The following is a 17,877-nucleotide window of genomic DNA, read 5'->3' as shown; positions in this document are numbered from 1 at the left end:
ACCTAAATTTTCTTCTTTGCAAATTAGAGGTATAATGATTTCACTGAATTGTGAAAAAGATTAAATGAATCTGTTCCAAGTACCCAGTAATACCTTGTACAAATGATACACTCAATATACAATACATACACTCAAATATATACTCATATGTTTGCTAAAAGGACCACATAAAACCAAAAACTCTTCAGAAAGCCACAAAATGACAAACAAGCACTGCAGAAAATATTTCATTCTTCTAGCTGTAAGTAAAGAATCAACATGTAATGAAAACTTTAAGAGCATGAAATGACCTATTTAAAAGTATCTGGTCATGATCTGGAGGGCACTCTCTTACCTGTATCTAGACCTTGTCGAAGCTCCTTGATTTTATTAGTTGAACCAGACTTTCGGTAAATGCCTTCTGTATACAGTCCATGCATTTCAATGTAGTTTATGAGCTTTTCCACCACTAAAGGAACAGTTCGGTCTTCACTGGTCAAACGGGACAGTTCAACTCCAAACTGTCGAGATGATAGCTCTGGATCATACTAGACAGAAGATAATTTTTTGTTTCCAAATATATTCAAACATCTTTAAACATGTTTAGCCAATTCTTGAAGAGGAACTACTTTTTATTTCCCTGAAGTTTTGTGAGCATAGTTACAAGAGTTGGGAGAAAGGGAATTACAGTTAAATAAGTATAAATAAATAAGGTATTAGTTTCAATACTCTCCCACTGAGAATCCCCAAAAGAAAATAATGGAGTGGAAAAAAAAATAAAATAAAATAATGGAGTGGAGAATGAAGGCAGTGGCAAAGGGCTACTACTTCCTCCTTTCCTGTCAAAAATCTCTTCAAGGAAAGGTGGGATTTGGGTGTGGGAGAAGGGGGTTGGATTTTGAATGTAAACATTTACCAAATACCACCAGAAAATCTACTGATCTGATATGAATTAGAGTTGTCAATAATTTCTGAAACATAAGAATGCTTTGGTGTATATGTAAACTTTATACAAGTTTAACTTTCATAACTCAAGGCAGAGACACATACAGATTGGCCCATGATTAGTCTTATAGCTTTTTAAACTGACTTTAATAGTCTGTCTGATATCATACTTTATTAACTATACCTTATGTGATTGCAAAATAACAGCTCATCCTCGAGATTATTTGAAGTGATTCACAGAAAATAAAAATGTCAAGTATTATCTCTAAGACTGAAAACCTTTTTGTAAATCTCTTTCTTTTCTTCTCCTGCACCATTCTCCTTCCCTAATACAAAGTGTATACACCCCACTTTCTTCTTCAACCTGCATCCAACCACAGTTGCCAAGTTCTTTTAGTCAAACAATATACCCTCTCTATTTTTTCTTTTCTTTTCTCAGTATCATGACCCTAGTACAAATCTATATAACTCCCCAATTGGACTATTCCAACAGCTTCTTGACCAGTTCCCCACATTGATTTCCTCCCCTTTAAATATTAATATAATCTATAGTGTATACAATCTACTTTATTATCCTCAAAAAACTTCAGTGGTTAATTAGTATACATCAAAATAAAATGCAAACATTCCTAAGTCTGACATTCAAGACCCTACTTGGAACTGATCCTAATTTCTCCTTCCAGTCTTACATTCATACATTTGTCATTTATGTGCTGGGTACCAGGGAAACAAAATCAAGTCAGAGACAATCTTTCCTCTAAAACTAATAGTGTTATTGTGTGGAGATAAGTAAAATAATAAGCAGATTTATTAAGGAACCACAGAAGAGAGGCAGCTAGATCAGGAAAGATTGGGCTGGATAACAAACTAATGATCTTGAAAAGACCTGATGTTTAACCTTAGTGTTGGAAAGCAAGCAGTTCATAAGTAAAGAAGGCAAGAAGACCTTTTCCATACAGGAAACACAGAACTATACAGTTGGGCAAAGCGAAGTAGCTAAGGGGAGCCATCAGAGAATTTTAAATAGGGAAAGATATAATCAGTTTATTAGTTTGCATCAGTATTATCAGTATTATTTTGCTTCATTCATCTACATACTCTGTATTCCATCACTTAATTATCAGAGAATTAATTTCACATTAATTTCGAAGCACATTAAATTATCTTAATATCAGACAACATCTCTGAAAAAAAGTATTTCCAGGTCTGAGGCAGAATAGAAAGGACACTTACTTTTGGAATATTTAGAGGACAAATTAAAATTTTTGTATTGTTACTACATGAACTTGGCTAAGTTATTATTTCATATTTTCAATAAGAATACCACCTCTCTACCTCAGAAGGTTGTTGTAAAGATTAAGTTGAACATACACAGCATGGTACCTATGGCAAATACTCAATAAATTATTATAGAAACAAAATATAATAATGCTTGCTACAATGATTAAAAATAAAATAAGTGTTAGTCAAATGTTTTGCCATCATTGTGACATCCACACAATCTATTTAAATGTATGGCTCTCCCTATGGCATTACAAATGTTAAGATTGTGAAAGAAAAAAAACCCAAAACTTAAGAATATTAAACAAAAACTTTAAAAATAATTTGATTTGAAACCAACTAATGTAAAGCACACTTGCTTTACATTCTATTTCTTGAAATTAAGGGACAAATTAATTTTACTATTTTCAACTGGAAAAAATTTAAGTTTCTATAGTTATTTTCCCTCCAAATTAACATCAATGTGTACTTTAAATAAAATCTTTATTGAAGTATGATCTACATAAAGTGTACAAATCCTAAGAATGTAGCTTAACAGATTCTCACAAAATACACACTTGTTACCAGGACCAAATTAAGAATTAGCATATTATCAACAGTCTAAAATTCCCCCAAGTCCTTCTCAGCCACTATGCCCTTCACTCTTCACAAATAACCAGTATCTATACTTCTATTACTATAAATTAGTCTTACCTGCTTTTTGAATATTATATAAATGAAATCATACAATATGTACACCAGGAGTTAGTTTCATCTATTTTTAAACTTTATTTAAATGGATTAACACCATACATACTCTGGCTTCTTTCAATCAACATTTTGTTTGGGAGTACCAATAATTTAATCTCATTGCTATATACTATTCTATTATACAAATATGCCACAATTTATTTATTCATTCTACTGCTGATACACATTTAGGTTTCTTCCAGTTTGGGGATATTTCATATAATGTTCATTATATGATTATTCTTACTAAAGTTTATCTATTTTCTTACTCTTTTCCAGGAGTCAAAATTTGGCTTTGTAGATTTTCCTCTAGTGCACAAATGCTTTTGATTTCATTTATTTTATTATTATCTTCCTTCTACTGTCTTTGGGTTTATTTGCTGGGTTTTTGGGTTTTTTTCCCTACCTTGTTGAGATGACAGTTTAAATCATTTCCAGCCTTGTTCCTTTTCTAATATATGTACTTAAAGCTATAAATTTTCCTTTTAGCACAACTTTGACGGTATCTTACCTTTACTATATCATACTCATATCATTTAGTTCAAAATACTGTTCCATTTTTATTGTGATTTAGAAATACATTGCTTAATTTCCCCACATTTGAGAATCATCTAGTTATCTTTTGTTGATGTATAGCTTAATTCCACTGTGGTCAAAGAAAATACTCTCAATCCTTTGAAATTTGTAGGCATTTGCTTTATGGCCCAGCATATGATCAATTTTATCATATGTTTCATGGGAACTTGAAAAGAATGTGTATTCAGCAGTTGTAGGATACAAGGATCAATATATGACAATTATGTCAAATTTTTCATATCATTTGCATCCTTACTGAATTTTGTCTGCCAGGTATTAAAGCTATAATATTAGAGGCTTATAAAGTTAGAATTTTTATAACCTCCTGATGGGTTCACCCTTTTATTACGAGACATCTTTACCTGAAGTAATACTCCTTGCCTTAGTGTACACTTTAATAACCATACTGCTTTTCCATTGGTTAGTTTTTGCATGCCACTATTTCTATCCTTTTGCTTTCAACCTTTCTATATTTTTATGTTTGTCTCTTGTAAACAGCATATCACAGAGATTTTTCCATTGATTTTAACTTTATTTGGAGTACTTACTCTTTTAACATTTAATGTAATTGCCAGTATATTTGGATTTGTATCTATCAATCTGCTCTTTATTTTCTCTTTGTCCAACCTGTTTTATGTTTCCTTTTCTCTTATTTCTTCCTGTCCTTTACATTAATCAATATTTTTTGTTTTTCCTCTTTACTATCTTTATTAGTGTTTAAGTTACATATTCTTTTATTACTTTTCTAGTGGTTACTTTAGAAATTATAACAAATATCCATAACATACGTAAGTCTAATATATTGTTAGCACTTTTACCACTTCCCAGATGATACACAGACCTTAGAATATTTTGACTCCACTTAACCAACTTTTTTGTGTTGCTGTTGTCATGCATTTTAATTCTATATATACTTCAAGCCCCAGAAAAAATTATGTTTTCAGTCAATATACATTTATATTTACACATATTTTTACTCTTTCCATTGCTTTTCATTCCTTCCTGTATTTGTTTCCATTTGAGACCATTTTCCTTTTGCCCAGAGAACCTCCTTTAGTATTTCTTTTCGTACAAGTCTGCTGGTAAGAAATTCTGACTTTTTGTTTGTCTGAAAATGTCTTCACAACACTTTCACTTTTGAAGGATATTTCCACTGGGTACCGAATTCTGCATTGGTCTTCTTTTCCTATAACACTTAAAAGATGCCAAGCCACTGTTTCTTGGCTTCTATCATTTCTGTTCAGAAGTCAGTTGTCAGTCTTTTCATTGCTACTTTAGGCGATATTTATTTTTTTCCTTTCTGACTGCTTTTAAGAAATTTTCTTTTTCTTTTCTTTAGCCTTCTTTGTATTTGCTCCACTTTAGGGTAAAAGTGCTTTATGAACATGTGACTTCATGTATTAGCTACTATCTCTCAAATATTGCTTCTCCCTTGTTTTCTTTCCTTTCCTCTTAGACTCTGATTACATAAATTTAGGAACTTTTGATCCTTTCCCGTATGTCTCTCATGCTTATTTCCTCATTTTTTTTGCTCTCCACGTCAGGTTATTTCCACTGACCCAGCTCACCAGTCTTGTCTTCTGCTATGGTCATCAAAACTATCTTTTGAGTTTATAATTTCAACTGCATTTTTTATTTCTAGAATTTCCATTTGATTCTGTTAACATATATATTTAAATATGTACAGTTGTCCCTTAGTATCCGTGGGGGATTGGTTCCAGGACCCCACTTGGATAGCAAAATCTATGGATGCTCAAGTCCCTTATATAAAATGGTGATTCATCCACATATAACCTACACACTTCCTCCCATATACTTCAAATCATCCTTAGATTACTTATAATACCTAATATAATCCCTACACATCACTTCATTCATGTAGATTTGGTATAATACTTGGTGAGTGACAAATTCAAGTTTTGCTTTTTGGAACTTTGTGGAATTTTTTCCCCCCGAATATTTTCAACCTGTAGTTGGCTGAATCCACAGATATGGAACCCATGGATACAGAGGCAGACTGTATTTCAGTTCTTCCATGAACTTCTCTATTATTTAAACTTAACTAGTATTTAAATATAGTAACCAAAATTTTTTAAGACTATGTATTAATATCTGGTAATTTTATAACTGGGTGATCTATGAGTCTATTGATGTTGCCTATTTATTTTTCTCTTCGTCTCATTTATGTCTGATATTACATATGAAAAAATTGTGACAGCTCTAGAGGATGTTATCTCTCTTTAAAGAGGTTTCACCCTATTCTCTCTCATGGGTGGCTTATTAGAATAAGGAAAGGTTCACCTTAATCCAATCGAGGACTGCCTCAAAGCTGGTTTACCGTTTTTATTAAGTTCATCTGTCAATAGTTCACCCCTATTCCTAGGGTGTAATTCTTCAGGGGTTTCATTGAGAGTCTCAGGTATTGACTAGGGTCCCCCTCTTTGATGATGGATATTGTAATTCCAATTTTTCTCTACTTGGCACTGTGAAACTGCAGAAAACTCTAATTTTCTTTTCTGATTAGCTTCTTAGCCTTTTGCCCTATACAGCTTAAGAATTTAAAAATGCCTTGAGGGGAAAAATCTCTTCAGTTTCAGGCTCACTTCTCTAAATGACTGAATCATGGTCCCTCAAGTCTTGGCAGTCCCAAACTCCAATTTTTGTCTCCATAGTCCTATGAAATTGCTAAAAGCTCTTCTGGCTTTTCTGACTCTTAAATGTGGCCCTCTGCCCAGAATATTGCTTTCTTGTCCTACAACAAAAATTGAAAAATTTCCACTAGGAGAAAAGTATCTCACTTTTTGGATATAGATTAATCCACTATGCTGCATTCACGTCTCTCTAGGATCTAGTCCCCTAAAGTCCAATTTGCCTGGGAAGCTCCCTGATGCTTGCCAACAGACTTTTTTAGGATTGATCTGCCACAAGATACTCCATCTTAGCTGGAAGCAAATGTCTCACTCAATTTCACTGTATAATATTTTAAGTCCTGATCAAACTTCTCTCTGTATTTTGCCATAATTTGTCTATTAATTTGGAACAGATGAAAATTCTATACATGGGTTGCAAACACATGCACACATATTTATACTATAGTTCAGATTTGCGCAATATTGTAAATATTATTGGTATGTGATTAATAAGAAAATATTGTGATTATACATCAATAAAAGCCAGATATTATTAAAAAACGATTGCTTCAGGTATCAAAGAGTATTTGTTCAGTATCTTTTAGATCTCTATGTACCCAAATACAAATATGTAAAAACACCAACTATGCTGGTGAACTTTGTTGTTCATATTTAAATTTGTTCATCTTTAATTATAGCCTACTACCTTAAGGACAATTCTTTGGAAGACTTAAGAGTGTTTAAGGAAGTGGGAAACTTTTAAAAGCAGTGTTTTTCAAATTGTGGCTTATGAAATTGAAATAGTAGCTCACATACAGTAAAGGTAATACAGTTCCATGAAAATCAGTTATGTACATACATCCCCCTATATGTGTATGCTGGAGCATGATATAAAACATATTTCTTACTGAGATTTGTGTTCAAAAAGTTTGAAAACCATTTCTCTATATAAACTAGCAAAGAGGCCTTGATTTCTTTCTATAAGGCACAGAAAACCCAACAGATCCATTATATATTACTGATAGGTGATGACTTCTTACCTTTTTAGAGCACTTGGCTGTGGTTTTCAGACAGCACTTCTTATGGCAAGCATACTTGCATACTGAAAGGGTTAAGAATATAGCATTTTTACAAGGCTGCACATCAATGGTAAGAATTAATCAAGTTTATAACTTCATTTTGAACGTAAGGTTTTCCTTTAAATCTCAGACTGCTATAATACAATATAGACATATACTTTGTACTATCTTATAACTAAAAAGAATTTTAACCTATTCTCTTGGGGATAGTGAATGGAAAACATGCCTAAAATTTCTAGCCACTGTCAATGAAAAATATTTTTATTTTTTAAGACTGCCCGTCCTGTTCTCTATACTATTCCCCCTCCAAATTGCAGTAGGGTATTTACCTTTGTGGTTTGATTCAGAAATTAGTGTTCATGTTCCCTCACATATGTGCTCTACAACCTGCTAAAATGCCAGAAACACCTATTAAGAATCATTCCTATGGATAAGAAAAGTATTACTGTCAAAGACCCTTCCTGAAATGAAAACGAATTGGGTAGCATATTAAGATATAAGAAAGGTCTTATTTATTGTTTCTAAAGGTTCAGAAGAGAGCTCTAAGGAACCAGATAATAAAGAATATCAGTTGTGATTGGGAAAATGAGGTAAAGAAAAGGTTCAGAGCAAAAATAATTTATTGGAGTGTAGACAACAGGGTGGCTGGGCAGTTGGTGAGCAGGAAAAGACATATTAAGGATACTGAGAACACAGTTGATCTAGGTCATTTGGCTACACCAGTTCTGGCTTTTGCATACCAACACCTGAATATACTTTCTTGAGTTTCTCAAGTATAACTTGTGGGGCTTTCAAGGCCAAGATCAAGTAGGGGAGTCCATGTCATTCTACAGGTGAAATCACCAGGATAATAACAAAGCAAGTTAATTAATTCTATTAAGAAAGCAAATCAAACCAAACCCACCATAGTCATAAAAAAGAAAATTCTATAAACTTGCAGCTTGAAGTCACAGAAGAAATTACTCTAAACATACAAGAATCAGATTAAGCAGTCAAGTACATTTCAAACTACTTCCTATTTTCACTCTCATGATAATTTTTCAGACTACTGATAATTAAACAATAGGAAAACTGCTGTCAAAACATGGAACATGTGGATATATCCACTATATACAGTGAACATAACTATTATCCTTGTTGTCACAGTGGAACAAGTTCTTCCTTCCTAATATTTCCTTCATTCCGTTCTAGTTCACTAGTAAAAGCAAAGCCTCACAGATTTAATGATAGCACCAGAGCAGATGTATAAAATAAAGGGAGTAGAAGCTAAAAACGTCCACTATAAGCCAGAACTAAGTTGATCTACAAAGTCTCTACTCACATTTTAGGATTTATATATTCTGTTGAAAGGATTGCAATAGAAAAAGTACCTTTCATGGCTATAATGTAAAAATTTGTTCATTCATCCACACATCCATCTATACAGGTCCATCTACCCAACAAATATTTATTAAAACTTATTATGTGCCAGAACTGTTCTAGGCACTGGTGATATAGAAGACATAGATAAATTTCCTGACTTTATAGAGCATATATTGTAGTGGGATAGACTGAAAAACAAGAAAAATGAATACTTACTATAATTTTGGGTGGTGATAAGTGCTATAAAAAGTATTAAATCCAAGTAAAGGGATAGAGAATCTGGGGACAGGGTGGCATTTTATATAGAAGAGTAAGGAAAGAGCTCTCTGAGGAGGTGACTTGGGCGTGTAGACATGAATTAAACTGAAATACGAAGCCATACTAAAATCTGGTAGAAGAGCATTTCAGACAGAGTTAGCTGCAAGTACAAAGCTCTCAGTGACCAAGTAACACCAAAATATCTCGTTTGGATACAAAGAAGAGGTGAAGTAGAGTATAGTGAGAGATGAGGCTAAAAAATTAGGCAGTGTGAATTACTCCTTTATGTTAAAGAAGATATAAGAAAATTCAAGGAAATAGAAATGTTAAGTGGTTTACAAAATGTTCTCAAAGATCTCTCATACTTACATTTGCAAACAGAGGCTCGGTCCATTATCCATATCAAAGAAGAACAGTATTCACAGTATGTAGGGATGCTATATTGGGTGGCCTTAAAGATGTGACCATTGTGCTCTTCCACCTGAATGAAAAAATTTGGCTGTTTACATTAAAGCCAACACAGTAAATGCTGCCCTAATGTGGTCAGCCAATGGAAAATCCTTCAATCCCTTATTAAGTCTTCACTGGACACTTATTTCAAGGAGACAATTATGATCTTTTGAGAAAGAGAGTAAAAATAAAATATATGGTCCCCTCCTTCAAAAATACACTCTATATAAACATGACAAAATTATATGAAAAACAGAAAGCAATGCAACCAACATATAGTTGCTGTCTTACAGGACTCTAAGCCAGCATGTTAAATTAAAAGCAGCTCTACAATAAGTTTTTTTTTAATGGCAGAAATCTTTTACACTACTGAAAATTACTAATGATCTCAGAGAGCTTCTGCTTACATGAGTTACATCTATTGACATTTACTGTGCTAGAAATTGAAACTGAAGAAATTTTATTTATTGATTAATTCACCTAAAATTTACAATAAGTGTATTATACATTATAATACATTAACATAAATAACATAGAAAATTAGTGGCAAAGGGGTATTGTTTTACATTTTTGTAAATCTCTTCAATGTCTGGATTAATAAAAGACATCTAGATTCTCACAGCTATTTCTGCACTCAATCTGTTGTAGTGCAGTTTAGTTTGAAACACATGAAGAAAATGCAGATTCATACAGATGGGAAATCGCAAAATAGAGGAATATCTTCATAGTCCTTTTGGACAGTGATATTGAACCAAAACTTTATAAATGGTAACTTAAAGGGTTATTAAAATATGAAATAAAAACTATACCAATGAACTCTTCATACTCTGTGGTATTAAAATCTACTATTATGAACTTTATTAAAATCTAAAATGTCTTTAACCTTCAAAGACATCATTAAGAAAAAAAGATAAGCCACAGACTTGGAGAAAATATTTGCAAATCATATATCTGATAAATGACTTCTATCTAAAATATATAAAGAAATGTTCTAACACAATAAGAAGACAACCCAATTCAAAAATGGGCAAAATATTGAAATAGACAGCTCATCAAAGAAGTACAATGGCCAAAAGGCACATGAAAAGATGTTCAACATCATTAGTCATCAGGGAAATGCAAATTAAAACCACAATAAGATACTACTTCATACTCACTAAAATGGTTGTCATAAAAAAGATAAATGACAACAAGTGTTGGTAAGAAATGTGGATAGACTGGAACACTCAGACCTTGTAGGTGGGATTGTAAAATAGTACAGTCACTTGGAGAGAAGTTTGGCAGTTTCCAGAAATTTTAAATATACAGTTACCATGTGAAACAGAAATTCCAGTCTCAGGCTTATAACCAAGAGAACTGAAAGCATTATGTCCACAGAAAAACCTGTACACAAATGTTCATAGCAGCATATTCACTGCAGCCAAAAATACAAACTCAGATGTCTATCAGTTGATAAAAGGATAAATAAAATGTGATATATCCATTCTATGCAATGGAATTCTATTCAGCACTAAAAAGACTGAACTATTGATAAACATAATGACACAGATGAACTTCAAAACTTGCTAAAAAGCCATAAGCAAAACCCACATATTGTATGATTCTATTTACATAAAATGTCCAGAAAAGGTAAAACTATAGAAACAGAAAGAGTAGCAGTGCCTGGGGTCAGTAAGGTCAGTGTCTTTAAACTGGCATGAAAAATCTTTTTGGGTTAATACAAATGTTCTAAAATTGGATTGAAGTGATGGAAAAACTGTGTGAATTTACTAAAATTATTGAATTGTACACTTAAAAAGGGATAAATTTTGTGGTAAGTAAATTTACCTCAATAAAACTGGTTACAATACCCATTGGTTTATTTTATAATTTCAATGTACATTTTACCTATACATGATTTTATGGTATTACACATTGATCATTTGGAAAAATACTGGTTCAATGTGTTGTACTGTTCCTCCAAATATTGACACATTTCATTATGTACTATCGAAAAGATACATTCCTTAATATTACCACTGATATCATTAGAAAACTTTACAGGAAGCTGCCATACATACTATGGCAGATATTAATACAAGTTTTCCAAAATTTGAATTTTTGCTTGAAAACTCAAAATTTACCATGGGTAACAAATATTGTCAATTGTTTTCCTTGAAGTGACAGGGCCATGCTTTATTCATTTTCAGAAAATGCCAAATACCGAAGTCTGAATGAGTAATTTAAATGAAAATGATGTCCTATGAAAACATGTTGCCACAAAAACTTGTACATGAATTTTCACAGAAGCATTACTCATAATAGCCAAAAAGTGGAAACAACTCAAACATCCTTCAACTGATAAAGTGGATATATAAAATATAGTATATCCATACAATGGAATATTATTTAGCCATACCAAGGAATGAAGTACTGATACATGCTACAGGGATGAACTTTGAAAACATTAATGCTAAGTGAAAAGAAGGCAGACACAATGGTTTTTTCTATCAATATAAAATGTCCAGAATAGGCAAATCCACAGAGACAGAAAGTAGATTAGCAGTTGTTAGAGGCTGAGGGGAAAAGAGAATGAGGAGTGACTGCTTAAAAGGTATGCAGTTTCTTTTGGGGGTGATGAAACGTTACGGAATTATAATATACAGTGGTGATGGCTGCTCAACATAGTCTATATACTAAAACACACTAAATTGTATACCTTAAACGGTTACATTTTTTAAAAGGCTAGATCAGCTTGCAATTCAATTGTCTAAGTAATTTTTTGAGACAATCATGATTATGTAGCTATTAGATCCTTCCCATTTCATTATATAGAATATTTTAAAAATGTGACTTCAAGATTCAAAATTTAAATAAAATTAATCATTTTTATTACTTCATCAAGGATCTTCTTAAATGAAATTGTCTTTTTTATTTTTCTTTAACTGTGAGAGTGTGACAGTGAATATTATAATATCTACTAACAAAGTTGGGAGAGACTGCCTTGATTCATGCTAAGCTGTCAGCGGTTTACCCATGATTGTTTTTGTGTCAACTGAAAGAAAACGGAAAATAATGTCTTAATTATTAAACATTTTTGATCTTGACAACTCCCTGAAAGTGTCTCAGAAACACCTGCACTTTGAAACATTAAAGAGTTTATATATGTCTACAAAAAGTATGAAAGGATATATATGATACTATTATATTAACTACAGTGATTATTGGTGCTGAGATAAAATACTCAGTAATAAATGTAACATGGCTGGCCATGTGGTGTGTGTCTGTAGTCCCAGCTACTCAGGAGGCTGAAATGGGAGGACTACTTGAGCCCAGGAGTTTGAGACCAGCCTGGGCAACATGGTGAGACCCCGTCAAACACCAAACAAACAAACAAACAAAGAAGTAAGTAAATGTAACATGACGGGTATTTGTATACACAAGGAGTGCAATGTGCACTACCCGAAGGATGGACATATTTGAAACACGGACTTCGGTTGGGGGGGGAACCAAGGGCAACACACGTAACCTAAACATATGTACACCCATAATTTGCTGAAATAAAAAAAAAAAAAAAAAAAAAAACTCTGTAAGTGAAAAACTTTAAAACCCTCTTAAAGTACACAAAAATAGACGTAAACAGATGAGAAGATTCAAAATCACAAAGATTTCAGTTCTTTCTACATTAATTTATAAATATAAGGTAATCTAAGTAAAAGTACTAATAGATCTTTTCTGTTGAAACTAGATAATCAAATTCAAAGTTCATATGGAAAAATAACTAAGAATAGCCAAAAAAATTCTAAAAAAGAAGAAGAATTAGGGAGGACTTAGCCTTGTCAATTATTAAACATAATAAAAGCTCAATAACTAAAATAGTTGGAATCGGCTCAGTCAGATCAACCAATGGAATAGGATAAAAAGATCCAAGCATGAAGGGGAATATAGAATGTAAAAAGAGTGATGTCTCAAAGTTGAAGATGAGGGACTTTAAATAAGTTTGATAGCCATTGATAAGAGGCAAAATTAGATCCATAACTCACACTGTATACCAGAATAACTCCATAAAGATCAGAATTTAAATGTAAAGAATGTGACCATTAAATTATTAGAAGAAAAAAATTGATAATTCCTTTATAACCTTGAAGTGATAAAGTCTAACTGTGACTCAAAATTCAGAAGCTATGAAAGAAAAGATTGGTAAGTTTAATTTCATAAAAATAAAAATGTTTTACATGGCAAATGATATTATAAGCCAAGTGAAAAGACAATTGACAGACTGGGAAACATATTTTCAATTTATATCACAGACAAAAGGGTAATCTTTCTCATATACAGAATTTCTACAAATTAAGAAGGAAAAGACCAAAACCAATAGAAAAATGGGTAAAGAACATAAACATACAGGTTGCAGGAAAAAAACAAAAATTGCACTTAAGCACAAGAAGAGATATTCAATCCCAGTGGTAACGAGAGAAAAGCAAGTTAAAACTTCATGGAGATACAACATTCCTCATCTATTAGACTGGCGAAAGTCTACATATTTAATAACCTACTCTGATAAGATTATCAGACAGTTTCATACATTTTTGTTGAAACTAAAAAAATGAGACTACCTCTATTATAGGAAAATGAGGCAACATTTATCAAAATAACAAATGCATTTCCCTATGACCCAGTAATTCTGATTCTAGGAATCAATCACACACACATACACATAAGGTTATTCATTGTGCCACTATTTGTTAATAGCAGGAGACAAGATATAACCCAATGGTCTAGCAAGGACTATTAGCCACTTATGAAACAGATTTCTATGTACAGCTATTGTAATAGTTTCCTAAACTTAGTGGCTTAAAACAACACCTACTTCTTATCTCACAGTTCAGAAAGCCAGAAGTCTGACACAGGTCTCATCAGGCTAAAATCAAGTACCAACAGGGGTGTATGCCAGAAGGAGGCTCTGGGGAACAATCTGCTTTCAACCTCATTCAGGTTGTTGGCAGAATTCAGATCCATGTGGTTGTAGGACTGAGGTCGCATTTCCTTGCTGACTGTTATCCGTGGTTGTTCTCAGCCTCTAGAGGCCACTCACATTTCCTGGCTCAACACCCCCCTTTCTCTATCTTCAAAGCCAGCAACAGTGGATTGAGTTCTTCTCATGCTTCAAATTTCTCTGACTTCTTTTCTACCTATCTTCTTCACCCTCATTTCTCTTACTGACTCTTCTGCCGCCTTCTTTGGTTTTTAAGGGCCTATGTGATTACATTTAGTTCATCTGCATAATCCAAAATAAGCTTTTATGTTAAACAAGTTGATTAGCAACCTTAATTCCACCTGCAAAGTCCCTTCACAGAAAGCAATACCTAGATTACATGTGAATGAATAATCAGGTGACAAGAACCTTGGGGGGAACTTCTTTAGAATTCTGCCTACCGTAGATATAGAAGGATGTCCTGAATATATTGTTCAGTGATAAAAGCAAGGCAACAAAGGGTATTATGCTGTTATCATCACCATGCTTCATTTTGTGTAAGAAAGGATAGAAAATTAGCATATATAGTCTTACTTGCTTATATTGGATTAAAAAAACCTGAAAAGTTAAATAAGATACCTCTAGAGGACAAAGGGGTAGGAGTTAGATTTCTCATTACATACAATTTTTTAAAAGTCTGAACAACAAAAATACATTATCTATTAGAAAAAGAAATACACTTTAAAAAGAAATTATATCAGTGCTAACTCAAGAGTACTTCTTTTACTCAACAGATTATGATTTTTTTTTCTTAGATTATAATCCTTGAATCTCATTTATTTTAACACTCACACTGTCACAAATTTGACCAGTGGGACCTCCTTTGAGTTAAATAAATAAGAAGGGAATCATTTTTATAGCAAAAATTCAACTAATGAGTGAAGAATGAATGATTGAATTTTTAAAAATCATTATTTAGCAACAATCATAGCAATAATTGATTCAGTCGAGAATCATCAAGGAATAGCAAAACTAGTGGGTAAGAGTTTGAGAAATAAAAGGATATTTATTTACATGGTCTCAAGTATCTCCCCACAAGATACTAATTACTTAAAAAGGAAAACAGAAGTAACTTTGCTGAGTTTTTTTTGAAACACCCTTGCAGACATCAACCATAATGGGACAAAAAGACATCATGTATCTCCTGATATTATGCACTGAAAAAACACAGCATCTCTTTTGTGTTATTCCATGAGAAAAATGCATAACCTGAATCTAATCATGAAAAAATACAAGACAAACTCAAATTGAGGAAGAGTTTATAAAATAATGGGCCTGTGTTCTTCAACAATGCCAATGTCATGAAAATTAAAAAGGCTGAGGAATTGTTCTAGATTAAAGGTGATTAAAAAGGCATGACAATTAAGTGCAACAAAGATTTTCTTGTATTATAAAGGACACTATTGAGACAAATAGTGAAATATAAATAAATCTGGGTTAAGGAATACAAGATTCTTTGTACTTTTCTTGCAATTTTTCTGTAATATGGCAATTATGCCAAAATGAACAGGGGAGGGGATGGGAGGAAAATACCAAAATGAAACAAAAAGAACTGATCCAGGACAGCGAGAAAATCATTATTGCTCAGACAAGTTGGTGGAGAGTAGTGAGAAATAAGTCTGGACAGGAGTGTAGGGGGTACCATGAAGCCCTTTCAAATCACTCGTACAATCACTCATTCAATTAAACATTTATAGATGCTTACTGCGTATTGGGAACTGGCATAGGCACTTGGTTGTGGAAAAGAATGCTAACTGCCTACTAATATCCATTCTTTCTTTCTTCCTTTAATATAGAATTCCCAAGCTACTACTTGTGCACATGACTGTCTATCTAAACTATACTTCCCAGCTTCTTCTGCATCTATAAATGGCCACATAAGTAGTTCTGTACAATCAATGTCCACATAAGTGATGAGTGTCACTTCCAAGTCATGCCTGAAGTGATGGGCTCTCTTGCCCTTTTCCTGTCCCTGCTGGATAAGACGGGAATCAAGAGATTGAGACCTGAAGCAGTGATTTTGAAAGTGTGTACTGGGAATAGCAGGTGATAAAAGTTCCAAAGTACAAGGAAAGGAGTAACGAAATGTTTCTATAGGAAAAAAGGTGTCACAAAGGAGGGAAGTTTGAGATGAATACATAGAATAGAGCAAAGACACAAAAAAGAATGGTATGTTTAGGAAATAGTGATTATTTCTATTTAAGCTGGGGAATACGCAAGAATAGCTTTTAAGAGTGTTGTAGATTCATGTGTATATAGGGTTATACATGTACATGTATAATAAAATAAATAATTTAAGAGATTTGGTACTTACATAAGAATAAACAGATCAGTGAATAAAAACAGAGACTACAAAATTAAATCCAAATACATCTGGAATTGACTATACAGTCAAATGTATTTTACTCTTGAGACTAAAATAAATTCCAGAGTGATTAATTATTTTTGTAGGAAAAAAATAAAATAAATAAATGTACTAGAATAAGGTATGGGAAAAGTAAAAATAAAAACTTGTAATAATTATAATTTATCTAAGAAAGACAAAAACACCAGTAGCATAGAGAAAAAGACTGATGAATTAAAATTTCCGTATTAAATAAACCAATTATAAACAAAGAAGCAAAATGATTCCTCTTAGAATATCCTGAAAAAAGAGGAGGAATATACACATATATATATACACAAATAAATGCTTTTATAGGAACAGGGTATTTCTGGAACACAACCAAAAAAACTGGTAACATGGTTATCTCTGGGAAGAAGGGCTAAGAAAGAAGCTTTCTCTACAGTGAATATCATTTTGAATTATCGTGTTTCTATGACTTTCTCAATTCAAAAAAATTAGTTAAAAATTTAAAAGATTATGTTGACAGAACTACATCACAAATGCCATTAATTCTGATTGACAGTGTTGCCTGTATGAAACCACATGGAGAGTATTAGCATTTTTTTCTTAATAAATTAAGTAAATAATCAGCTACTAAATAAAAAAAATTTAACTCATGGTTCATCTTAGTTTCATAATATGGTCTTGCTCTATAGTATCTCAAATATTCACAGATAATGACATCTTATCTCACAGACATCTTTCTAATTATAAATTACACAAACATTTTCCTCTACTAAAGTCTAATATTAAAGTTGTCTTCATTAAAATTTTCATTAAAAATTACTTTATTCTGAATGGATATAATGTATGCACCTGATCAAAAGGTACAAATGGAACACAATGAAAAATAAATCATTCTCCTACTTCTGAACCCCAATCGTCCAGTTCTTCTTCACAGAGATAATCACTGCTGTCAGTTTCTTGTGCATATTCCCAGATATTTTGTATGTGTGCATATGCATATCTGTATAAGTACAGATATGAATTTATTTTTAATTTAAAAAAAATATATACAAATAGCTTTCTATAAGATGCTTAGCTCCTTGCTCTTTTTACTTAACAGAACATACTGGTGAATGGCCTCTATTCCTTTCATGCTAAGCAGCATCCTATTATATAAATATATCTAATTTATTTAAGCATTTCCCTATCTATTTAAGTTGTTCACAGTCTTTTGCTATTATA

General features: G+C 32.5%; 1 protein-coding gene across 2 annotated transcripts in view; it reads right to left on the bottom strand.

Moving 5' to 3' along the window:
- Positions 1-17,877, bottom strand: part of MYO9A (myosin IXA) — a 247,613-nt gene that overhangs the window by 18,995 nt on the left and 210,741 nt on the right. For both annotated transcript variants that reach the window (XM_012640651.1, XM_012640652.1), the window contains exons 33-35: positions 9,209-9,320; positions 7,181-7,242; positions 335-527 (exon numbers count right to left, since the gene is read on the bottom strand). In XM_012640651.1, coding sequence (XP_012496105.1) covers positions 335-527; positions 7,181-7,242; positions 9,209-9,320 — 367 coding nt within the window. The remainder of the gene's footprint in view (positions 1-334; positions 528-7,180; positions 7,243-9,208; positions 9,321-17,877) is intronic.

Source organism: Propithecus coquereli, unplaced genomic scaffold (assembly GCF_000956105.1).
Source record: "Propithecus coquereli isolate 6110/MARCELLA unplaced genomic scaffold, Pcoq_1.0 Scaffold155, whole genome shotgun sequence".
Classification (NCBI taxonomy): Eukaryota; Metazoa; Chordata; class Mammalia; order Primates; family Indriidae; genus Propithecus; species Propithecus coquereli.
The sequence above is the reverse complement of the archived record's forward strand: the minus strand, read 5'-3'. Positions and strand labels throughout refer to the sequence as shown.